At 48.1% G+C, this 25,404-nt stretch overlaps 1 protein-coding gene across 1 annotated transcript in view; it reads right to left on the bottom strand.

Annotated features, from left to right (window-relative positions):
- COL27A1 (collagen type XXVII alpha 1 chain) overlaps positions 1 to 25,404 on the bottom strand; it is a 190,635-nt gene that overhangs the window by 21,548 nt on the left and 143,683 nt on the right. Inside the window, exons 30-40 of the mRNA XM_069031565.1 lie at positions 21,557 to 21,610; positions 21,153 to 21,197; positions 20,976 to 21,020; positions 20,709 to 20,762; positions 19,950 to 20,003; positions 17,618 to 17,671; positions 15,996 to 16,049; positions 15,218 to 15,271; positions 13,249 to 13,356; positions 433 to 486; positions 212 to 319 (exon numbers count right to left, since the gene is read on the bottom strand). Of these exons, the coding sequence (XP_068887666.1) occupies positions 212 to 319; positions 433 to 486; positions 13,249 to 13,356; positions 15,218 to 15,271; positions 15,996 to 16,049; positions 17,618 to 17,671; positions 19,950 to 20,003; positions 20,709 to 20,762; positions 20,976 to 21,020; positions 21,153 to 21,197; positions 21,557 to 21,610 (684 nt within the window). The remainder of the gene's footprint in view (positions 1 to 211; positions 320 to 432; positions 487 to 13,248; positions 13,357 to 15,217; positions 15,272 to 15,995; positions 16,050 to 17,617; positions 17,672 to 19,949; positions 20,004 to 20,708; positions 20,763 to 20,975; positions 21,021 to 21,152; positions 21,198 to 21,556; positions 21,611 to 25,404) is intronic.

The raw sequence follows: 25,404 nt of genomic DNA, 5'->3' as shown, positions 1-25,404 counted from the left end.
GAACTGCCACGATGCAATATGAGCTGGACTCTCTTCTGTGCTGCTCGGAATGAGGGTTAAGATGTTTTGGCCAATTAAACCCATCTAACAGCATTTCCCTTTCAGTGCCCTGAAGCCTCTGCTGGGCTCTCTGCTCCATTTAGGCCCATGCCCACCACTGCCAGTCAGGTTTCTGCATGTTGTGTTCAACCATTTGCAGAGCTCTTCTCACCATCGGTCCCAGGGTACCTCGGGATCCTTTAGGGCCTTGGTTCCCCTTTGGCCCTTGCTTCCCTGGGGATCCCATCTCGCCGAGCTGCCCCTGGTAGCCTTTGCTACCCTGCAGAGAAAAGGCACTGACATCAGTGTCGGACAAAACTTCCTCTGCAGGAAAATACCAGAGATGAGTAATGAAAGGGAGGAGGTGATGTTATCAAAGAGAGATGTTCCTACCTTCTGGCCAGGCTTGCCCTTTCCTCCCTGTTTTCCTGGTTTCCCTTCTGGTCCCTGGAAGAGGAAAAAAGAAAAAGGCTGTTGGAATGGGAAAGCAAAGAAGTCGCATCCCAACCAGCCACTCCCAAGTCATTTCCCTGGCACACACAAACCTGAGAGCATCCTCACCCACCCATGGCAGCCAGCAAGGAGGCCAGGAAGTTGTGCAGGTCAGACCACAATCCACAGGTGCTACAGCTGGGGTATGACTGAGTTTGGTCTTCAGCTGCTCCAACATGGAGGAAAACTCCTTGCTTAAAAGTGGAAAGATCTTTGTGCTCAAGTGACTACTGGGCAACACAGCTGAAAGGTGATACTGTGATAATTTTGATGATGATGATTTTAAAATCATATCTTGAAGACAGGTGGCTCATGGAAAACTGCCATTAGTTGTGTCCATCTGTCTCCAAGGGTGCAAAAGAGGGATCTCCAGAAGTTCACCCACCCAGCCTCTTCTACAGAATGGGCTGAAATGTGGAAAACACATTTACCCTGATTCCCCCAAAAGGTTTCCTCTGGTTTGCACCTGAGCTGCCATCTTTGCACCATTACTCTGCCAACAGTTGTATCCTTCACCAACTGTGGCACTAAATTAGATATCAACACTTTCTATATAGTTTTAAGATCCTACCAATAGAACCATTGATTCCACAGCACCTCTCCTTATTTTTACCTTGTGAAAACAGGCAATGGTTTCATTCTCTATCCACCTACCATGCACAACTTCCTGCTCACGATGAAAACCCCCTCCCTCTATTTGTGTTATTACTGCCACATGCCAAAACCACAATCTACTTCTAGAAATGGAATGGGATGCAAAACTTGAGGTGGGAGCCATGCCAAGCAGAGACAGGAATGCTGAACTGCTTTCAGAACCCAGTGTGGGTGCAGAACCTGCTGCCCCTCCTTGCACCCCCACCACAGAAATGCACTATGATGAGCAGCTAAATACAGCAGCCTCTCCTTAGGGACCCCAGGGAGCTCATTTTTTCCAGTGTTTGACTCTGTTAGCTGCAAGGGAGACAGAGTATTTTGAACTTGACAGAAAGAAGCAAAAAGTATAACTGAAGAAAATAACTCATGCTTTTTGGCAATTATGACAAACTTTTCAACATCATCTCCACACCAGCACCACATCTCTCTCTCTTCTCTCCCTCCTCCCAGCTAAGAAGGTATAATTTTCACCATGGTTGGTGTTGCAGTCTCAGCTGAATAAAAGCAACTTATATATAAAGTGAGATGTATGGGGGTTTTCACTCTGATCTGAAACACGGGCCACAGAAGTGCCTGCTCTGAACACAAAGGAGCAATTCAGACTTATTCCAACCCTAAAGAATTGTGCCAATTCACTTCTCCAGAGGGAATAGCTCCATTTTACCTGTCAAACATTTCAGGAGCCCACCTTGCCAACACTATTAGGCTTCACAAAGGACAGGTCCCTGCTGAGGAGTACACGGGTCTTGTTCTGTGTCTCTTCCATACTGCTCAGGGTTTTTTGTTTGCTATTTTTTGCTGCCACTTCCCAAGAGATCACTTTTGGAACTACTTTCCCACAGATGCTGAGCAGCCGCAGTAGATGATGGGTGCCAAGCCTCCAGCATCACCCACGTGATTTACACTTTTGACAGGAGTACAGAGAAGTCCTCACGAATGAAAGCATCAGAAAAGGCCAGACCCTTCCAGCTCTACAGCAGCTCACTGTGGGACCTGTTACTCAACACCTGAAGCACAGTAACCCCCACAGCCCCTGCTCTGCAGCAGTGCCCTGGCACATTATGGCTTAAAAATTTGGAGAGGGAATAGTTTTGACTTTACTGTCAAAACAAGATGTGACTGAATAAAGAGACAACTGGGGTTTCTAATCAGTTGCATAGTGTTTTCCCATCAGTCTCCCTGGACTGTGCTTTAAGAGCTTGTGGAAGCACAAGCAGTAGATGCTTCCTGCAAATGGGAGAAAGCCCATTTTAAGCTAGATCTGTTCCTAACCCAGTGATGGCCAAGCCCTTGGTCTTCTCCAGCAGAGTAGTTTTCCACACTCAGATGTGCTCCTGGAACTGCAGTGCTGTGGCAGCTCATGAAACAAAAATTTCCATGCGAAGGTTCCATCCCCAGGCTGAGAATGTGTTATACTGTCTGTAAAAATGCAGATACCAGTGCATTGATTAGACACACCCTTTATCATTGTGCAGGGCAGGTGGACCCTGTTCATGAGGAGGTCACGAGGATCTCACAGCTACTTCAGAAGAGTCTGAAGTATATCTTGGCTCCCTCCACCAGGATTCATCTCCCGTGGAAGTCTCATGACTGAAACTTGCTTCTACCCTGCATTGGAAAATGACTTTGCTTTTTGAGAAGACAAGTTTAGGCCTTACATTTTTCCATCTGAGAAACAAAATTTCCACACTGCTCCTAAAATTTGCCAGCATTCAAGTTCCTGCTTGCACTCACCATCGTGGAGTACAGATAGAGGGGCTGGAGTCATCTGGGAGAGGGTAAACAACAAAAACCAAACCCAACTTTGACAGTCCAAGTCCTGCTCACAAAAACGAGCTCAATCCACAGTGAAACTGTGCCATGTTCAAACAGCTTCTCAAACTTTCTCAGGGTTCCTTCAGTTTGTCTTTTCCATTGGTGGTGGATATGAGTACAGATATGGGCTCCAATAAACTCCTTGTACCATTTTCCCCTTACGATGCATCGGCCTCATGGAGCAGGGGTGTTCATGTGCTCCAGAAGGCTCTCCTGGGTGCTCCAGCTGGGGTGCAGCTCCTTCTCCGTTGCTGAAGGAAAAAACCATTGGCAGCATCACCAGCTCCTTTCAGTGATAGTGAGACAAGACTCACAGGAAGCCGTGGAGACCTTGTTCCAAGCCTCCCTTGCTGTTCTTGACTCTCATCCACTGGTTAAAAGCTTGGCTGGTATAAGAAATTGGGTCAAACCATGCTAGTGACACCACTGGCAGAGACGTGGCTCAGATTTTGACTGACTGAGTCACCTCCTTGGGAGGAATAAGCTCTATCAGTCAGGGATATTTCCGTGCTCACCCAGCACGCTTTCTAGGACTTTGGCCAGCAAGCTCTGCTGGTGAGTGGGAAGCCTACCATGTGTCTGATTTTCCTGGATATGCTTTCTCCAACTGTGCAGGAATTCTTCCCAGATGAATTTAGAGGCAGTTCAACACTTGTCTGGGGTTCCCAGATATGTGATATCTCTACTTGTGATGATTCAGATGTGGTTGCTGTTGCAATCCCAGATGTTCCTAGGGCACATACGCAGGGGTTTGCACAGTTCCCAGAAATCACTGCACTGCCACACTCCACACATTGCACAGGGAAGAACAAGCTCAGCAACAACTTTGATAGCCTTCAAAAATAGCCCCATCCTTTTTCTCTCCATTCTTCTGACTCATCTGTCCAGGGATGAAAAAAATCAGGGCCAGAACAGGAAGAAAAAAAAAAAAAGGGATAAAAATAAAATCCAGTGAGACCTTATCTTCATCCAGGCTCTCCCCAAAGTACATCAGGAATGTAGCACCTTTTGGTGCCTCTTTCACTGCAGTGTGAAGTTCCTAAGGTTCCTAAGATTTCTTCTCTCTTTGCAGAGATAGGAGTGATGGCAGAAGATGTACAAAATCTTGCACATCAAAATAATTAAATCCAAGTTCCCTTTGCTGGACTCACATTGGTTGGGTTACTGTGCCAAGGCACTGAATGTCTATGCTTTTATTCCCAGGGTTTGTACACATTTTGTTGTATGCTTTGGGTTACTGGTTTGCTGAGAAAACAAATCTTTCCAAGCTTCTTCTGTGAACAGGACTATTTTTAAATGGTGATTTCTCTTTATATGCTGCATTCTTCACTAGAGAAGCATATCAGTACCTCCAGATGACAATGGTATTTGTGACCAGGGACAGTGGAAAGCAGCAGTTTTATAAAGTCACATGCCTTCGGCTATGCCAAAATATCCAAAGGAAGCAAAAAAATTATAGTTTTAGGTCTAGCATATTTAAAATTTCATTGTAATCTTCAGTAAGGACACAGATCTACAAGGATTTTTTTTAGTACATCCTTAGATATTCCCCTAAGGGAAAGAAGAATGGTTTATTTTCCAATGCAAATTGGTTAATTCTTAAAGAAAAAGAAAAAGAGACTTCCAGCTGCTGATGGCCTTGACAGAAAAGTCAGATCTATTGCCCAGCACAGTGGTAACATTTAGTGGGAGCAAAGAGATGAGCAGCTCAGCTTTAAATTCTCCAGACATCAACAGTTGAAATCTATGTTCCGACAACAACATCCAGAAAAACAAAACAAGGAAGTTGAAGGAACTGCAGAGAGATATGCCCTGAACAGAGCCAAACAACAAACAGGGCTAAAATCCTGACCCAAACTTCACCATACCCAGTGATGCTCTTGCTGCAGGCACTGGGTCTGGGGAGTGGGAACAGAGATGTGACCCACCATCCTGGTTTGGCTCTTGGCATTCCAGAAGGCAAATATGTTCCCACCTTCCCTGCAGCACAGCACAGGAAAGAAGCTCTTGAAGGCACAGAACTGCTGGGAGAGCTTCCCAAAGCTTGCCTCAGGCTGCTTCATGATTGCTCAGTACTGCTGTGGAGCAGGAGCATATTTTCAAACTATTTTTTTTTTTTTTTGGTTGTCATTGAGGAAAGGTCTGAGGTCACTCCTCCCTCCCAAAAATGAGGCAGGAAGAAACAGTACCACCAGAATACAGCTACTGAGTAAAGAAAAAAGTAACATGGTGACAGAGGAAAAAAAAAAAAGTGATAGTTTGAGGCACTAGATGTAAAAAGGGCAGGAAAACTAAAGCAGCAATAAAGGTAGGAAGCATGAACCATAGGATGACCATGCCCATATTATCCAGGCCCAGCCAGTGAGCTCATTTAAAGGGAAATGAAAAAGCCCCATATAATTTCCTACTGCTCAGCAATGTCTCCATATGAGAACCTCTACTTAATAAACTTTGATCGAGAGAAGCCTCCCCCCATGGAGGACAGTTCACAAGCACTCAGGAAATTAGTGGGATTATTTGGGCTGGGCATTTGAAGACATAAACGTTTTGGATTTATAAGAAACACATTTCATAATCACTCTGCCTAGCAGTAGTTTGGAAGGGGAGGAGACAGGGGCAGCAGCTCCTGAATGAGTATGGGGAAAGAAGAAAGACTCAACTGTTCTCGAGAAGAAAGACCTAATTGTACTGTGAGGTTCAGAGGGTTTCACTGGGAACACTGGGAAGTAATGGGCTCTTGGCCTGCTTGTGGAAACCCGAGTGGGGAGTGCAGGTAGAGCTGGCTGGCTGTACTCAAAGAAACAGCAAATTGGGGAAATCCTATAAAAAGGTCTTGGATGGCAAGACTACAGCCAGAGTCATTGTGACTTTCCTTTCAGCTGAGCTCCTCAGCTTAAAATAGGAATCCAACCCAAAATTGTGTATCCTGAGCTCTCTGCTTTAGAGCAAACTCTTACCTGCATGCAGCTGTTGCTCTGAAACGTGCTGCTTTGGGTTTTGTGGAGGAGGAGGTCTATTTAACTTGATTTTCCTAAGCAGTCACAGTGTAAGGCAGCAAAAAGAGTCATGTACAGAGCAGTGCTGTGTGCTCTGAGCTGCTCTGGTTCAGTCTGATAGCTCTGAACTGCCCCCCCCCCCCCCCTTTGCCTCTATTTCCTCATGTCTAAGAAAGCATGGGAGACAAAGGTGCCACTAAAACACTTGATGGCTGAGTGGGAAGTGTAGGAAAAGTTTGAGGCCTCATCCCCACTGAGCTGTGAAGCTTTCATACACAATGAAACCAAAATGCTCCAAAAAATTAGTATCAGAATCTGACAATGGGAAAGAAAAGAATAGAGAGAGCACCTGGGCAGCATAACTCTGACTGACACTCCCCTAACATTAAGGGTTAGTATCTTCCTTTTGAAGGACACAGATGCCCTGGGGTTGTGGAAGAGGAAGGGAATAAAATCCTCTCTTGCAATAAGGAGGGGAATCTTGGAGGAACTGCCCAAAAAGTGTGTCTCCTTCGTCTGAGTCAGGAAAAAAACCATGCCAAGTCAATGGGATTTATTTCAAATTCTGGCTCATTACGACTCCTATTAACTCTAAATGAAGACCAGCTGGGATCAGCCTGCCTTCCCCAGCAGCAGAGCCTGTGAGGGCCAAACGGCCCCTCTGCTGCTGGAGAACAGCCTTAGTTGCTGCAAGCAGCAGTTCCCCTGGGATTGGGAAAGTTCTGTGATTCCCTGTAGGATACACAGGGCTCACAGGCAACCCTGGTCCGCTCCAAAGGTTTCAATGGATTTGGTGGACTGAGTCACAGAGAGCAGAATAGCAAAAAAAGGGGGGAAAATCCCACACAATAATATCACCCAAACAACAAAATCTAGCATGTACCTCTCCATAAAGTGGGATGTTTAGAAAAGGCTGACCTTGTGGCCATCAGCACTGGTTATCAAAGCAAGAGGAGAAGCTGATTGCAGCTATGGGCACAGGGGCCCAGGGATGATCACATTGGTTCTAGAAGGGGAAGCAAAGAGACCTAGGCCTGCAGCTCCCCAGAAAGGCATCACCCTGACTCTTGGTCTCATACTCTTCAAAGCAGAGGTTTTCAGCATATTTGACTGCATTTCTGAGCAACTTTGTTCACCTTTGACTTTTGATGCAAGACAAATACCTGCTTATGGCTTTTCTGGGTGTTGGTCTGCACAAGTAATGATACTCCAGGCCTGTAACTCAAGGATACATCATGGCCAAGTGCAAACACCTTCAGCTTGGGAAACTGGGCTCCAGTATAAGAACTGGCCCTGCTGATATAGCAGCTACTGGAAAGGACAGGCTATAGGGCAGGAGTGTGGCCTGTTGTGATCTCCTGCTCCCCCTCTGCCACCGACCAACCTCCTGCATGACCCCGGGCAAGCCACTTTACTATCTTGTGCATCTAGTCCTAACACATTATTCAAGGGCAGGATTTGGAGTAACACTACTCATTTACTAAGATTGAGGGTGTGAGGATCTCGCTGTTACCACTGCCACACCATCCCCCGCCCCTGCACACCGAGCCTGGTGTTCTCCATTCCTTCCTCTGCTCTGTCAGAGGGTGACCCCACACCCTCCAGCCAGGGAGTTTAAGAAACTTCTTTCAAGTAATTTCTCCAAAGACAGCCCATGGTCCAGGGCTCAAAAACCAGCTTTTCCAGGAAACAACAGCTCAGCACATTATCAAAAAAAAGCATAAATTTCTGCATGGAAAGCAGAGATTAAAACCAGTGGTGACTCCAGGATTGTCCTTCGGCAACCTCAGTGTTTTCAGGGAGCTGAATGCCATGGATGTGGTACTGCCAGCTGTGGCTGAGCTCATGTGTATGCAGTGAATGGCTGGATTCAGTGACAGCAGAGCGAGGCGCTTTGTTGCAGAAAACCTTTGAATCATGTTTTCAGTGGCAGGAAACAGAAAAGAACAAAGAGCAAAAACCACTCTGGGACAAATTCGGCTGTAAGTGATGTTTGGACAACTTTGTAGAAGAGCAACATGTTGGATGAGAAGTTCCTGCTCTGCCCTGGCACTGCAAGGCCCAGACAGCAGCCCCATCTCAGCATGGCATTGCTGGAGCAGTTCTGCTAACTCAGAGCAGAAGGTCCATCCTGGCCAGCAAGTCCTCCTTCCAACTTCAGGACTGTAGAGGAGAGAGGGATGAAAATGTGATGGGGAGGACCCTCAGAACACCATCCAGAGCCATGTGTGGAGTTGCTGCTGCTCTGGGGAGTGACCACAGCACTAGAGCCATGAGTTCCCTCCGTGCTCTGTACTGGGCTGGAGAGTGGTCCTGTGAGTTCCCTCAAAAAACCTTCTCAGCTCTCCACCCCAGCCCAGCTCTGTCACCCTACCCTCCTGAAGAGCAAATAAAAGGACTTTGGATCTTGTTGCACCAGAGCAAAAGGATTTACAGCCCTTCAAGCTCTTCTGGGCTGATGGTGCACATCTGCATGCCACAGCAGGGCCAGCAAATGCAGCAAGATCTTCTCTGATGTAATTGTTTATGGCAATTTAGACCATTGGAGTGTCTGGCTCAAAGCTTTGAGTCCTGACGTGGCTTGAATGACACTGCAGATAAGATTTCAGGTTAAAATGGAAGTGGAAAGATCTCCCAGTTTTGCTGAACAATGAGGGATTTTCTTGTTTCAGAGCATGTTGTTCAGTATTTCCAGGCTCTCAAATTGCTTTCCTGGAGCTGTAAAACCCCTTGCTATCAGATGTCTGCCGTGTATGGCAACCAGCACATTACAAAAACCACAGCACAGAGCCACGGAGTGCAGCTGGAAACCCATCACCTCCCTCTGCCAACTGGCCTGGGCCTTCCTCAGCCACTGCTGGATCTGTCATCTTCCCAGGGAAGGGCCGAAAATGCTGCATTTTCCATCACTGCAGAGGAGAAGCAGCAGAGGGAAGCACTTTTGGAGGGAAGAGGTTGCTCTCAGGGCCCACTCGCCTGTGACCTGTTGGTGGCACACCAGTGACTTCAGCCTCTGGCTTTTACCATCCTCTGATGCAATGAGCAGCTCTGATGGGCAGTCAGATCCTTTGTGAATGCAGATTACTCTCCAGGGATTTTCTCTGGGTGTTGCAGGCTCTGTGGCACTATTCCTTCACAGCCTTACAGATCAGCAGATAAATTATCTTTTTATTTTGGCAAACCACACCATGACTCTTGCACTGCTGATGGATGCCTTGCCAGGCTTTAGCAGGCTGTTGTACCTTCCAGTGCCCCACACACTGAGGAGAATATTCTTGCTCTGCCTTGCCCATACAAAAAGTCTGGATTTCCAGCCAGTCTCTCTGAAAGCAGATGCCCAATTAGTCCCTGGTGCTCTGCAAGGGGAAGGGCTTTTCAGCCCTTTTTTGTTCAAACCAGAGGGCAAATGGCCATGTTCAGAAGAGAGTCAAGGTCAAGTGAAGGCAACAGGTTTCTGTTAGAAGACAGAAACCACTGTGACGAGATAATACTTGGGCCAGCAGCTCAGGAAAGGTGCAAATCTCTGGAAATCTCTACTGGATCTTGCACTGGTGCTTTGATTTCTCTCTTATGGCCAGGGGAACAACTGGCCCATTGCTCCACTAAGCAGGAACTGGGGCTGAATGGAGCACTGTGAACTTGGACAAAGTGACCAAAAGATAGAGGATACTCACTTAGCTCCAGCTGCCTTGAGCCCTGCCAGCCACAGCTGTGAAGCTCATGGACCATCTCAGCTGCCAGGTTTGTTTGCTGAAATCCACTGGCTTTGAAACACATACAGACTACCCCTGGAGACTCGACTGGGGCCTCCCTGCTGCTTTTTGTTTGAGATTCAAAACCACAGTGGAAACCGGTTTTCAGATATGTTAATGCTGCAAATGGCTGAGCCAAGTTAAAGCTAACGATCTCTGAAAAACGTTTCCTGAGCACAGAGGGAAGTTTGGTTGTGCTCAGGCAGTCACGTGGTATCAGCATCAGGATGGCTTTCTGGAAAATGAAGCCTTGCTCAGGAAAGCCAGATGTGCCTCTGCTGATCCCATTGATCGCTAGGCGAGTGTCTCTCTTCTGTATGACCCCAAATGGCAGCACAGACCCTCTGTGCTTCCTCCAGCTTTCAGAGTTGCTCTGGAGTACGTCCCTTCATCTGCCATCCCCACGGAGCTCCAGGACTGCAGATCCTCTAATCTCCTACCATCCCTCATGCTGGCTTGTTGCCACGTTAGGTGTGAGCTGGTCATGCCAAATTCCCCAGCTCCTATACCTGCTCTGCCAGCACTAGCCTCTGCTTCAGGCTGGGATATACAAAACGGGCTGAAAATGTACCACCAGTGGAATCAGATCATTTCAGAACAATCTGGCACCTCATTTCCTACATCTGTCACAAGGACACTTAATAGTGAAGTGTCACATTCCTGTAGACATAAGCAAAATAAAGATTAAGACTAAACATTTCCTTGGCCTTAAGGACAAACCTTCTAGATGTGGTGTGGCTGCAGGAACTTGTGATGAGAAGGGTTTTTCCAGAGATTGTTGCTGTCCATGGAGGGCATGCCTCTGTGAGTATCACTCTGGAGTAACACAGGGGCAAGCCAAGGTTTAGGAGAACCTTGTCTGTATCCAAAACTGCAGATGGGCATCAGCTTCCTCAAACTAACACCAACCTCTTCCAGAAGCAGAAGATGAGCTTCACACCCCCAAATGGAGCTCAGTTTGTTGACACAGGTAACTGTACAGATCCTTGTGTGTGCACCTCTCCTACTAAAGGCACAGAAGCACCAACATCTTCCCTGTCCCCTTTGTAGCTGAGCAGGATATCCCAACAAATACTGGAGCTGAGGAAAAGCCCAGGAAAACATCAGTGAATCCAGGCAGGAATGTGGTGAAGCAGACGTAAGGACTAGGGGATGTCATGCCAGGAGAGGCCAAATGAAGATGCAATAACTGAAGTTCTTTAAACCATCTAAACTGATTATTGGACAGCATTACACTGTCACATCAGAAGTATTAAAACCATTCACAACAGGGTGGTGTGGAATCACTCAGTATCTGCAGCACCCAAACCCAACATGCTCCCTCTCCCTGCAATCCAAGTGCCTCCAACACCTTCCCCAACCAATTTCTGTGCCACCATATAAATCCTGGACAGGAGTTTGTCACCTTGACATCTGCCCTTGGGTGAACAACCTTCATGACTTCTCCATGACAAAATTTTTTGTTAACTTTGTCCAGTAGCCTTAAAGCCTTCTGTGCATCATGCAGTTTGTGGTGGGCTGTGCCTGTGGTGGCTTCTGCAGCATGTCCTCCAGAGGATGGCTTGGCTGGGTATTCCAGCTTCCAACCCTCAGCTGGAAAGGAGGGGCTTGCAGTTATCTCTAGCAGTGTGCACCTCTGAGCTGTAAACCTTATCTTGACAGAATCTAAGGAAGATCCCACTGATATTTGTACTCTCCATGGGAACATAGAACGAAATTCTCAGTAATGGGAAGAGAAAAATTATTTGTGCTTCTGTCAGAGGACTTCCATATTTAAATGACCTCAGTGAGCACCAGAACACCAGCCTGTGTATTAGGTAACAGTGTCTGGCAGGGGAGGCAGCACTATCTGGAGCTTATGCAGGTCTGAAAGTCTGCCTGAGTTTAGGCATAAGGAAATACAAAGAAGTATATTAAAATAGTAGATGGAAATATAGCACTCTGCAGTAAAAAAAACAAAAGGGAGTGATTATGAACAGGAATCTTGGCTCTATAGACTCCTTTTTTTAAAAAATAAAACAGAAAACAGCATCATGTTCACAGGGACATGCTGGCAAACAGCAGGGACAGAGTCTGAGAGAATCCGTATTTTATACTTTTAACTTAATATGGCTTTTGCATGATTTCAGTATTTTTATTGGTTCTTAAAACATACACAATATAAGCACATGAACCAGCCAGAAGTACAGCACATGCAGGGCGATTGTCCAGCTGTGCCAGCCTGCAGCTGGAAAAGAGCTGAGGTGTTGGGGACCACCCTTGCCTGTGGAGTGATCCCAATCTTGAAAGGGCTCCCTGTTGGGTACAGGGGCCTGTGGCAAAGGGTGGCTTTATTTGGGGCAGGACTACAGCCTTATACTGCACATTTATGGTGCTGCATTAAAGCATTAAGCCAATGTTTCCACTTGCTAGTCAAGTCAGTACTCAAATCCCAACCTCAGCCCAAAAATAACATAAATCCATCTCTTTTGCTGCTTCCATCCCCTCACACCCTTCTCCCTGCACTCCTTTTAGCCAGCCACAACGTCACCAAGAGGAAAATCAGCATTTCACCATGGAGCATCCACCCGGGCTCGGCGGTACCTGCGGGCCCTGCTGCTTCCCACCCAGCCTGGGCTGGCATTTCAGAGCTGCCTTTCAACTTAGGCTTCTTGTTCCTTTGCCACAGATGTGTGGGACTGGAGCTGGTGTGTTCTCCAGCTGCATGAGGGGTAAGACACATGCTGCAGGGGAGCACGTGCATCCCACAGAGCTGGGCTATCCCTCTGCTGAGCGAGCCTTGCAAGCCCTTGCTGCTGCTAACTTTGATCCAAGACAACAATCACAATGAATAAACAATGTCATCAACCTGATAAACTCCACATTTCAAGCAGAAAGGCCTGACTTGTAGAGAAGTCCACTGAGGCACTGGGCAGAGCCATCCTCCACCTGACACTACCCTGTTCCCTCTCATCTCAGAGCCAGAACCCAAACTTTTTCTAGAGCACCAAGATCAGACCTCCAAGTGAACCAGACATGCCCAGGATATTCATTGAGGATTCAGGAGTCATATCCTGCTGATTTCTTCTAGTTGTTTTCTATATTGGGAAATCTTAGAAGGGAAGACCAGAAGCAAGCAAGTGACCATCAGAGAAGGCACAAGGTAGAGAATTCCCTGCTCCAGGCCCAAGCCAGCTGTAGCAACCAGGGAAGACTCAACCCCTCTCAGTCCTCTGGGCCTCCTCCCCATCACCCTGTTGGGTCCATCTTACAAGATGTGGGAGGGAGGCACTATTTCTCAAAGACTGTGTCAGATCAGATTCACATTCTCACATGTGAATCCTAGTTGAAAGACCAAACCATCTCCTGGACATAGCTTTTCATGAAAACAACACGCTTTACCATAATATTTATGACAAATTACATCTCAGGTGACCTCCTGCCCTAAGCAGTGTCCTGGTTCACACACTCATCACTACAGGGCACCCACGGGTCACCAAGGGCTGGTTTCGCAGACTCACTCGGACACCTGGGATGCCGGGAGATCCAAGAGATCCTTCTTTTCCCTTCAGTCCTTCATTGCCTTTTTCTCCTTTCTCTCCTTCTAGGCCTTGCTCTCCTTTGTCTCCCTGTGGAAGAGAGGAAGGTGGGAGGTTTTCATACCCACACAATACGTGGGTCCCTGTACGAGGCTCTTGCAAGGGAAAACCCCACCACATAATTAGTATTTCAGGAGTGTGAGAGGAAGAAAGCCTGCAAGAAAAAGGATGAATGAGGATGAGTCATAATACACTTGATATTTAAAAAAGGAGCAAATCCAGGTTTCTTTTCTTTAAAACCTCTTGGCTGAAGGAGAAAGAACTCCCCCATTACACGGAGTAACCTGAACCCCTTTGCTTCTCCTGCAGTAAGGCCTGAACCTCCCACGTGAATGAGGCAGGAAGACAAGATTTGAAAGTCTCCCTTGCCTCATCCAGAAGACCTGAGCTTGGGATGCTGAAAGACTTTTAATAGGATGGGTTTGTCTGGAGCAGCTGCTCAGCTCTTGCTGCCAAACAGAAATCAGCCCAGGGCTCCAATAAACACTCTGTGAAACAGTGTCACTGTGCCCTGTAAAGGATCTATGGCCTGAGCAGTGGGTATCCTGTCAAATCACTGCTCTGACAATTACAGAATCATAGAATCAAAGAATCATTTGGGTTGGAAAAGATGTTTAAGATGAATTAATCCAAACATCAACCCAGCACTGCCAAGCCCACCACTGAACCATGTCCCCAAGTACCACTTCTAGGGATAGTAACTCCACCACTTCCTGTTCTGATGCCTGGCCACCCTTTCAGTGAAGAAATTTTTCTCAATATCCACTTAAAGCTCCCCTGGTGAAACCAGTCATTGAAATTTATGAAAAAAATCTGGCAGATAATAAAATTTCAGTATTTGGCAAGATCAACCAACTGGAACACAAAGCAGAAATGCAATCACAGAAGTGTAAGAAGTAAATTTGGAGCTACTTTTATCAAGATAAATAAAATATTGTAAATATTTTGTAATATTCAGTACTACCACTCAAAATTATATGGAGACAATGAAAAAGGCCAGTTTTATACTGACAGCAGCATGTGCAGCCAAGCAGCCTTGAACTGAACCATTTTCCTCTTGCACCTGTGTTGGGAGAGCTCAGCTAGATCTCATCTGGTTAAAGAGCACAGACACATCTGGTTAAGTGTCCAGAGAAACATTTGGGGTGGAAAGAGCTGGTTTGGTTCAAGAGCTCCTGGGCACAGCTAGCAGTGCAAGAGAATACAGAAGCCTTGACTGTCCTTAAGGAAGAGATTTTTGGTCCAACATTCAGAGATATGAGCAGAAGTAGAAACACATGGCAAATAATTTAACTAGAAAGAAGCATTAAACTGCATTGTTGTGGGATGGGCTGCTCTTTCTTTCCATGGAACAAAATTGTTGGCCTGTTTGGAAAGGCTGGCTGTGCAGAGACATGAATCAGAGCCCTGTTCCAAAGGCAAGGTAGCAAACTCACAGCAGTGAGATACAGAGCGAACTCTGAGCGAGATGCTGGGGCTCTGCCAAGGGAAAGGGATCTGGTTTCTTTACTCTCTAATATTGTTCTGGTCAGTGGTGCAGGGGAGAGTGATGGACAATTCTTGATTTCCCCTGCCAGGCCCAGGAATTCTTGATTAGTTGGAAATTTGATCTGTAAAGACTCAAATAAAACAGACAAATTGTTGGAAACCAGATTTTGAAGAACTTGACCTTTTTGGAGATCTGATCAGATGCCAAAAATGTGGGTAGAGGAGTGAAACAGGAGGGGTTTGTTTGCTTGCAGAAAAACAGTCCTTAGAGAGTGCAGGGCAGAGGCTTATTCCACAGAGGACCCAATAATCCCCTTGGCCTCATTCCGGCTCTGGGAATCACAGGGCCCTGAGTGCACAGAGATGTGTGTGAGAGCTGGAACTCCACAGGAGTGAGATTTACCTTGATCCCATCTGGCCCAAGCTGCCCGCTGTCCCCTTCTAGCCCGGATTCTCCCTGTGGGCAGAAGCAAACACCATAAGGATGTGCCTAAATGTGCTTTTCCCTGAGCTTTCTGCAGCTGGCTCACAGCGGCGGCGATGGGAGCCCAGTCCTGCACTCTAACACGTGTCCTATCTCATACCCTAATGCTGAACAAGCTCTTCCTGGAGCAAGAGCAGGAATTCAGCCTCTTGCTCTATTCTGAGCCACAGTTTCTCCTCCATGGACTCGCTGCTGGCCTGCAGGAAGGCCTCCTTGTGTGAAAAGGAGCTCAGTCTGAATTCATTTAACCTGGGGCTTCCTCATCCTGCTCCAACAACTGACCTCAGTCCTGGGAAGGGACACAGCCCCTCTGCCAGCCTCAATCCGTGCATTCATCCCCCCCTGCCCCCTCCCACGCACAGTGTATCCAGTGTTTCCCTGCTTAAAGCCGCCTTCTGCTCCAGTGTCCCTGGCCCTGCACGGACACAGCCTGTGGCAAACAGGAGAGGTCTGTTCCCACATCTGTTCCCACACTGCCTCTTTCACACTCAGTGTCACAGTGGCATCTGAGAGGCTCAGAGAGGCTGGTGAGCTCAGGCTGATGGGCTCTGTGGGGAAGGTGCTTCCACCACCCACAGAAGGAACAGGGGTCAGGATGCAGAGAAGGTCAGTCTGTCCAGGCTGTGGGAGAGCAGGGACAGAACCTCTGGGGAACTGATGAGGCACAGAAGCCCCACCAGAAGGTGGCCATACTCACTCTTTGGCCAATGAGACCTTGCTCTCCGGGGATTCCTAACTGGCCAGGATCACCCTAAAAAGAAGGAAGCACATACAAGGAGGCAAGCTGTTTACTGACAGTGAGTGAACATGAAGCACTTCCCATTGCACTCTTAATTTTGACTTTTTCTTTCCTTCTCCCACACAAACAACTTCAGCTGAGTTTTCAAAGGGGATTCAAAGGCCCAGCATAGGGACAATGCATAGGGACAGCAAAGAAGGACACATCTCACAGGCTCTGTTGCAAGGATGCTTGACAGGACAGGGGTCACAGAGGGCTCTGAGCTGCCTGAAGCTGCAGATCCAGAAGGCATTCTCTGGCATGGTCCTTCACAGGCAAGCAGCAGTGTGGGTGCAATGTGGTGTGGTGGCAGACACGACCAGTGTGAGGGAGAAAAAACCAACAGCTCTTTTAGCCCCAGTTCCAGAAGAATTGGAGTCTTTGATAGCAGTAAAATGAATGAACAGAAGGCGGTGGAGCTGGCAAACAAATGGATCTTGCCAATATAGCACTGGGGGTAGGACGGCCATAGGGCAGCTCTGTCCCATGTGTGCCCATCCCAGCGATCTGCTTTGCATGGGAGAGACCTCAGGAAATGCAGAGGATTCAAGGGAAAAAGGTTTGAGATATCCATAAGCCTCATCCCACAGCAAACTGCTCTGCAAGTGATGACTGCACAGACCAGTCTTGCTCCAGCACCTACCAGCTTGGAGAAGGAGCAGGATGGGACTCTCATAGCACACCTTCCCAGCAAGGACAGCAGGTAAAGGGGTCTGTGCAAATCATCCTGTCCTGCTCCAAGGAGGGCAGCCAGGAACACTGGAGCTTAAACACTCATGCATCAGGATGCCAAAGACACAGTAGCTCCAGTGAAGTGTCAGAAGATTTGCCAAGGAAAATATGGCAAAGGATGGGGTGGGGGTGGGAGTCAGGAGCAGCACAGAGAAAATTGCATTTAATCCCCACACAGAGTTTGTTCGAAAGCTCTGATCACAGGGGCAAACCTTCAGACCAAGGGGGTTAGGATTAAATAAAACCCCCCCTCAGCTGCTCAGCATTGGGATTTTATTCAAACAAAGAGATGGCTTTTATGTGGACAAGAAAGTGCATTCATGGTCTGGAGCAGGACACTCTTCCCCCTTAACCATCAGAGGAGTTCACTCCCCAGAGAGCTGAGGCTTGGAAACTGTGGCAGGACCTTGTCTAAGGGTATTTTTAAGTCTGAGACCTTCCTCAGACTCTTCTGGTTTCGAATTGGAAGCTGCCTGAATCTCTGAGTCTCAGGGACTCCCCTCTCCACTGAGATTTTGGATCTGCAAAGAGTTGAGCTTCATTTCCAAGGCCCTTCACAGCTCTTGAGGCACAAAATCCCTGGGATGGGGCTTCTCCCCAGCACTGACAGCCTCCCCCTCAGGATGGGGCTCAGGAATTTGTAAAAATGGCTAAAATTAACCCAGTTTTAGGTTTTTAAAACTTTGTCTTTTGTTGAATTCACTAGCTGCTGGAGGGTAAACCTGCAATGTCACTCAGTCCTGCAAAAACACAAGTTGCCATTTATGTCCCCAGTCTGACAGAGAAATTGCACTCAGGGTTTTTCTTACCTTCATGCCAGGTTCACCTGCCAGACCAGGTTGTCCCATTGAGCCTGGCGGTCCCTGGAAAAAAACCAAAACAAGATAATGAAAAAAACTATTGTAACCAAGCAGAAAGCAAGATCAAAGACATGATTCCTTTAGCAGAGCCCTCCTGGGACAGCCAAGCCCTGGTTCAATGCAATTACCTCCCTGGAGCTGGCTCAGGGTCCACGGCATCAAAGAGGCCCCTCGTGCCTGGATTCCGGGAGGGCTCTGATCAGCTCTCACACCTCCCATCTCCCCAGCCTCCTCTGCCAAGCACCTTTCTCTACTTCCTTCCAATCCCTCTGCTTTCTAAGGTTAGTAACCCCACCAGGGAGCAGCACTGGAACCAGCTGGGATAGAAGGGAAGAGGTCCAGAATTAGACTTGGAAGCTCTTTGCAAGGGTCCAGCAGGCTGGGCTGGTACAGTGGGTAACAGAAGTGCTTGGCTGTGTTCTTGCTCCCTGCTCCCTGCAGCCCCACTTCTCCATTCCCACTGGTGTGAGCACATCCTCTGCACCACCAGGCTCCTTTTGATGAGGGTCAAGCTGCCCCACAGGCCACACCTTCCAGCTGAGCCTTTGCCCCCCATTCCCAAAGAGGAAGGTGCACGATTGTGCTGCCAGCTAAAGTGAGCTGAGGGCAGCAAGGTGACACTGAGCCCTCCAGCACAAATTTTGGCCAGATTAGCCTTAACATCCATCAGCCAGCTGTCTTTGGCTGTACAGGGCCAGCAAACATCCAAAGGCTAATGCCTGGGCTCAGACCAGAAATCCACAGCCCAGGCTGGACTGGCTGAGAGAAAGTTTCTTGCTCTTGTGTGAGCACATACTCCGGTAGAGGGGTTTGGCATCCTTCAGAGAGCCAAAAATGAGTGCCTGACCTGGAAAAAGATAGGAATTAAGATAGAAAGATGGAAGATGTGAGAATGACCTTGCAAACTGTTCTCACTCAGTCCAGCTCCATGTGCAGCCCCTGATAGTGGGGTCACAGTCATTTACTATCTTTAGTACCGAGATCTGTTGGGAGCTTCAATGTTTGTACATTTGCTCCTACCTCTGGGAAGCATGGGGAATGAGAGTCTGCAAAACAGGCCCAAAGATCGGACAGTCAAGCTTCTCTTTGAAGGATTTAAGTGGTTTATTTACTTACGATATTTGCATTCCGGACAACAATCTCCCTTCTCTTTACAGTTGGGAATAAAGGGAAAAAGAGCACATAATCAAGGGAGCTACCCAGGGAATAAAGCCAGTTCCTGGCTTGCTGAAATGGATTCAAGCAGAGGAGGGAGCAGGGTGTGTGTTGGGTTTGTGAACAAATGGTCAAGTCACGCAATGAGAAAATTCAAGCTCCAATGAAAGCAAAAATCCTGCTTTGGTTTCTCCAGAGGTGCCAGTGCAGAGAAAGACTCCTGGAGGAGCTGCAGATTTGAATGAAGGTCTGTACTTTCTTGGTTGGCAGCATCTAGAGTGGCTCAGTAGCAGCTTTCCAGCTCCCCAGTGTGGTTTACCATGCTGAGAGCTTGCTCCATCTGGTCCAGCAGCCATGAGAATGGAAACTTTCATGACTCATACACTTTGCATAGATTGCATTCAAAGCCACCTTCATGTCTGTGTTACAGCTCAGGACCTACGGAACGGAGCTGTGCAAAGGGAACTGGCACACGTGATAGAAACAGCCAAGACTATATTATTTTAAGGGGAGTGAAATAAAGCCAAAAGTACACAGGAGTTGGGGGAAACCATGGAGGCATCCCCTGCACTCCACTGGGGCACTGTTTGGCAGCTGCTGCTTGGTTTTGATGTGTTTGTGCCACTGCTTCATGGCAACCACAGCCCAGCAGCGCCGTCAGCAGCAAAGGCGTCTCTGAGCTTCCTGCACTGGCTGCAGCAGCCTCTGCTGGGGCTGTCATGGCCACCTGGGTGGGCTGGCAAACCTGTGTCGTGTCAGCAACAGCACCAGAGAGAGGGAAAGACTAGTACTCAGTCTGAATTGTTTCTGTATTGGGTCACTGACTCTGCACCTGGGTGCAAAAAGTTGGTCCCTGGTGTGGTCACCTTTGAAATGTATCTTCTGTTGAGAAGATGGGTCTGCACTTTCACCAGCTGGGTGTCTGTGGCCTGTGATGAAAAAGGTGCTCAAATTTCTGATTTTCACTGTTTGTTTTGGAAGCTGACTTTCAGACTTAAGGGAAATCCTTCCTGCTCGTTCCACACTCTCAGGTGTGGAAGGATGTTCCCCTGCACATTTACTCCTCCCTCAGTCCTGCCACTCCTGATGGAAGGGGAAAACAAACAGGAACAAACATCAGACCTACCTTATGCCCCATTTCTCCCAAAGGCCCAGGTGGCCCCTGTGGTCCTTGGGGGCCCTGCAAAATAGAGACACAAGGCTCTTTTCATACAACTGCTTTCATTTCTGAAGGACCATCACTTCCACAGTCTGTAAGATAAAACACCTGTTCCTTCCCGCATCTCAGAGGAGTTCTCACTGTGCAAGATCTGACCAGTGGGATGGAGAGGCCAGCAGTGGGTGTACTGAGGCACCTTTACAGGCAAAGAGCTCAGAAGACCCTTCATCCTCCTGGCTCCCATCTAAAACAACTGCAGTGAGTAATCTGAAAGTGTCTGGTTTACCCTCTCCCTTCACAGTCCAGCACTGCTGGCCCTCCTTGAGGTCTGTGTCTTTCCCCAGTGATTCCCCCAAAGCTGTGGGCTCAGTTCTGACACCATCAGCCTCCCTCCTTCTCCCCCTTCCACTCTACCTACACTCCAACTCCTTCTGTCCCAGACCCAACCTTGTCCTTTTCTACCTTCCCTTCCAAAATCCACCCCAGGCTGTATCCTACACTCCCCCTGGTAGATCCGTGGCTCCCTTTTGCTTTCCAGGGGTCTGACCTTGTCTTTCCTTATGGCTCCTAGGACTCTAGCCAAGTCTTTCACATCTCTGACCATGCTGGAACTGTCAAGGACAGAGAAACTGGGAACAGGATAAGCAGTGGGGAAGAGACAGAGAAAGAAATGACGTGTCTGTGTGCAAGGAAAGACAGATGGAGAGAGAGTGATAAGATACTTGCCGGGTTGCCTGGAGGCCCTTTTGCTCCTGGAGGTCCAGAAGATCCTTGGATACCCTAGAAAAATTAAAAATACCAGAGTCAGCTCCAACCCAGCAGCAATCCTTCACATCTTTTGGCAGAAATGTGCACCTCAAAAATGCTCCAGTGACAGGAGGGGAGAGGTGGCCCTGCAAGTGTAAGATAGGGTCCAGATTCTTCCTCCTGGACTAGGGCTCAAAACTTAAGGACATGAGGTTATGAAAGGAAGTAGAAGGGATGGACACTTACTGGGAAGCCACGTGCTCCACTCTCCCCAGTCTCCCCCATCTTGCCCTGTGAACACACATTTACAGCAATTATCAGCTGGGGATGTGCTGACACACCTGTGGGGCTTTGGCCTGGAGGGCACTGAGGACATGTGGGTGTCCCCAGGGTTGGCAGCTCTGGCTCTCACAGAGGACATACCTGCAGCCCATCTGGGCCCACCCTGCCTGGCTCCCCTGGTCGGCCCTGCAAAATAAAAAGACAAAGACACATCAGCAGGAGCACAAGCTGTTGGTGATGCTCTTCTGCCCTAGCCCATCTGCTCCTGCATTTTTGTGCATCAAATTTCCCTTCCAGTTCCCTGCAGCTTTTGAGAGGCCAAACACCTGGGATCGTGCCCCAAGGAACACCCCAGCCAGCTGTGAGCGTGGGCAAGGACCCTGATGCCAGTGCTGGATAGATTTTACTCTGGTTGCAAGACAGACTCATCCCTGCTAGTGGATCCTCATGGAGCAATTGAACATCCCCTGTTCCTGGAGGAGGATGTGACTTTGATCCTGCCCAGAGCATTTCACAACACAGCTGAGAACAGCCTTGGCACTCACCTTGACACCTCGCAACCCTGGCTCGCCTGCTGGTCCATCAGGCCCTCTGGCACCCTAGAAGGAGGCAAAAGAGAGGCAAAAATAAGAACACAGAGGATATGGCTCACTGGAAAATCCAGCTGTCACTTTAGCCTTGGCCACCAGGACAGTCCATGAGATCAATCCTGGCTAAGCCAACTTATACCTGCTTGGGTTGAGCACAGCAGCTCAGAGCCCAGGACTAAAAAGATTCTTTCTGTGTTTTGTTGCTTCATTTCTCACCGTTACCAGCACACAGCACTTTTTATTCCTGCTAAACCAACTACCAACCACAAATCCAAGCCAGAGGAGAAAAGCAGGCCAGGAACAACCTTATTTTCAGACAATGGATACATGACAACAGTTTTGCAATGCACAGACAAACTTGCAGTTCCAGCCTTATAACAGCAAACCTCTTTCTTTGTAGAAACCTTGCTTTTCCAACACCTTTGCCCTTAACCCTCAGCACACCACACTGTCTCATGGCCACAATCAGGGCAATAAAGCTCCAAAATATAGAGGTGCACAAGCCCCCACTGTACAGTACCTTCACATTGTCTTGGGCCCTAAATTCCTCTCAAAGAGAAGAGCATATTTGCTGGCAGCTGAACTCCAAGCCCTCAGCTACAGCTATGTGATATTTAAAGATCTGGCTGCTGTTAAGGACCAGGCACGTGCTCCTGCATATGGAGGTGGGGAGGGTCTGGTGCCATGCCCAGCATCTGCTCCCAGGTGTGTGAGCGTGTGGTGGACACAGGGACTTGGGGAGGCGTGTGGGACACACACCCTGCTGCAAATGAGCAGGTGTGAGTAGCTAAAATTGAGCAGTTCCTGGTACAGCTTGGGCATCACTGAGGAAGGGCATCCTTGTTCTTTCAGAGGGTTCCAAGTGAGGAGAGCCCTGGGAAGAAGGTAAGGATATGATCATAGAATCACAGAAAAAATGGTTTGGGTTGAAAGGGACCTTACAGACCAGCTATCTTTTAAGCTCATTTCAGGAAAGCTGAACACACAACCCTCTGCACCATTTGACCCCCAGAGACCAGTGCATCACATTGACAGGGAATAAAGACCCACGGTGAAAGAAAATAAAAGAGTTAAAAAAGGGCATATCAAGAGACTATTAACAGACATCATGTTCATAATCAGTTCATGAGCTCAGTTGGGACTCTTAGGCTCCACTGCAAAATAAATAATAAATAAAAACAAAGAGCAGTGCTAGAATGTAGTGGTAAGAGGAATTCTGAGAGCTGGCCAATGCAGAAAGGGAAAACAGGAGCCAATGTGCTTAATCGGGATGCAAACCTAGTGCCAAAAGTAATAACAGGGTTAGGGAGCCAGTGTGTTAGAAAAGCAACTCCAGGATGACAGGCAAAGAGAGAGACTCACAAAGACAGGCAGTGTACAGCAGAAATGTATAGGAACCCCAGCCAAATTATTACAGCAGACAAACATTGTCAATATAAAATAATGCAAAAACTCCTACTGCGCTTGGCAAAGCTCTGTGCTGCTGAGAGGAGCAGAGATTGAATAACCAAGAGCCTGTATTGCACTGTCAGTATGGCACAGCTCTGAAGAATGCTCAGCCTGGCCTCCAGGACAGACAGACAGAGGGCTGTGCCCCAGATGGGATCCCCATAAACAAAGGGGTGTTTCACTGCTGGGGCTGTGCTGCACAAATGTCCCAGCACCTCTCACCAGCCCAACACCCCAAGTGATGTGGCTCATGCTGGCCCCTAGATCAGAGAGCAGTAAAGACCAAAAGTTTTATTAATCCATGTCCCTATAAACGTCAAATCACAATGACAAAGACCAGAAAGTCACTTAAAAGCAGTACTACTGACAGCTTGAGTCAGGCAGCCCTGTTAGTTGGGGTGGCAGAAGAGCAGGGTCTGGAGGCATCCTGGAGGCTGCCTGGGGTGACTGGGACACCCAGCAAACACCCAGACTTGCACTGGGAAGGGAGGTGTCAGCATGGTGTTGGCACTCTGGGAAAGCACCCTTGACAACCACACGCTCATCCTCCCTGGGAAACAAACTGTTCCCCTTCTCTTTGAGCAGTCACTTGGATATTTTGTGCAATTACATCGTTACTGTATGAGATAATGTGGTGACCTGCTAGTGAAGCAGGGGAAGGATGTGTGGAGGGCAAGGATTCTGTAGCTCAGGCCTGGAAGAGGGAACAGGGATCAGAAGCAAGTGGGACATGGAAATGACAGTGATGATCCAGGTTAGAGTTGGGAAGGAAACTGGAATGAATCTGGCCCCTCCAGATCCATCTTCTGTAGTCTGTCCTTGCCAGTGCTGGTGCTGCTCTGAGCCAGGTGGAGGCTGCCAGGTGCCCTCAGTGAGGGCTGTGGCTAGCTGGGGAAGTGTTTACAGTATCCTCATCTCTTCCAGCAGAGCCCTGTCACCAGCATGGCAGGATCTGCCAGGACAATCTCACTTCATAGCAGTCACCTGCCTAATCCCATCACAACACATCTCATCGGCATCTGACCCAAAGAAGGAGAAAGTGACCCTCTATTCTCAAATGCATGTGGCAAGCTTCATCTTCTCCAGCCTCCTGGGCTAAAACCTGGGATAAAGGCTTCCCCTAATTTGCCCTGACAGGAAAAGCTACATTTAGTCAATTAGTTAAATCTTTAAAACTCTCTTTTACTGACAACACTGGTTAGAGACGAGTGAGTGAGGTCCTGGCAGCTCTCCAGGGAGCATCCCAATGCCAAGACCCTCAAGGCACAGCACGGTGCCTTCCCCCTGCAGACCTGGCAGCTTGGCCTTGCAGGCAGGGCTGAGCACAGCCCCTGGGCTCCCCTTGCACCCTCAGTGCCCCTCAGTCAGTGGAGGCCAAGACAGCATTTCTCTGAGCTGAGCAACACCAAGCAGTGCTATCAGAAACCCCAGGCTAAACAAGGGGTTACAATAGTGGCCAGATGTGAACAGCTCACACACACAGGGGAACTCAGTTCCAGGCTTTGCCAGTCCAGGTGAGGCAATAGGGATATATCCTGCATCTAAAGTAGACAACGTTCCTGCAGAACTATGTACTCAACAAGGTGTTTCTGTAGAGCAGCGCTGCATTTCCTCCTGTTAAACACCTACTCAGAGCTCAGACAGAGACAGTGACCAGCCTCTGAACAGCAGCATGAAGGAGCAGCCAGTAGCTCCTTTCCAGAAATCCAAATCTCCTTCCTTACCCAGTTATCCAAATATTGATATTTTGCTATCACAGTCTGGCCAAACAAAAAAGCAAGCAGATGTTTTTAGTGAAGCCAAAGGGAGACATCCCTGGCCATGGATCTGGAACGAACTTTTTCTCAAACACTTCTAAGGCTTTCTCAGTCAACTAGAAAGATCACTGGAAGCAAAACAATACCCACCACTTCTCCATGAACAACAACTCAGCTGGGCTTGGAAAGGCAAATATTTTCAGGTTTGCTTAGATAACACCACTTTACAAATCCCTGCAGTTGGTGATGCTGGAGAGCATCGGGTCCATGTGGCAGAGGCAGCAATTCCTTCCCTCTGGCATGAGCAGCAAAGGGTCTGGAGTGCAGGTGGGCTCCCCCTTATCTTGGATTTGCAGGCTTCACCTGGGCAGCAGCTGATGCAGGAGCTGGATGAATGAATGGCACGGTGGAAAAGAGAAATGTGCTTTGGGATTTGAAAAGCTCCTCTGTATCATCTGAGCCAGAACCCAGCAGTGAGAGGATAAAATTCTAGAAACATTGACAGGCACCTTGGCCAGGAGAATAGGGCGAGGTAAGGCACTTACAGCAGGATTTCAGGTGCAGCTTTATGATGTGAGTTACAAAATCATGGCTCTG

Source organism: Aphelocoma coerulescens, chromosome 17, assembly GCF_041296385.1.
Source record: "Aphelocoma coerulescens isolate FSJ_1873_10779 chromosome 17, UR_Acoe_1.0, whole genome shotgun sequence".
In the NCBI taxonomy this organism is placed as follows: Eukaryota; Metazoa; Chordata; class Aves; order Passeriformes; family Corvidae; genus Aphelocoma; species Aphelocoma coerulescens.
Note: the sequence above shows the minus strand (reverse complement) of the source record. Positions and strands in the feature narration are given on the sequence as shown.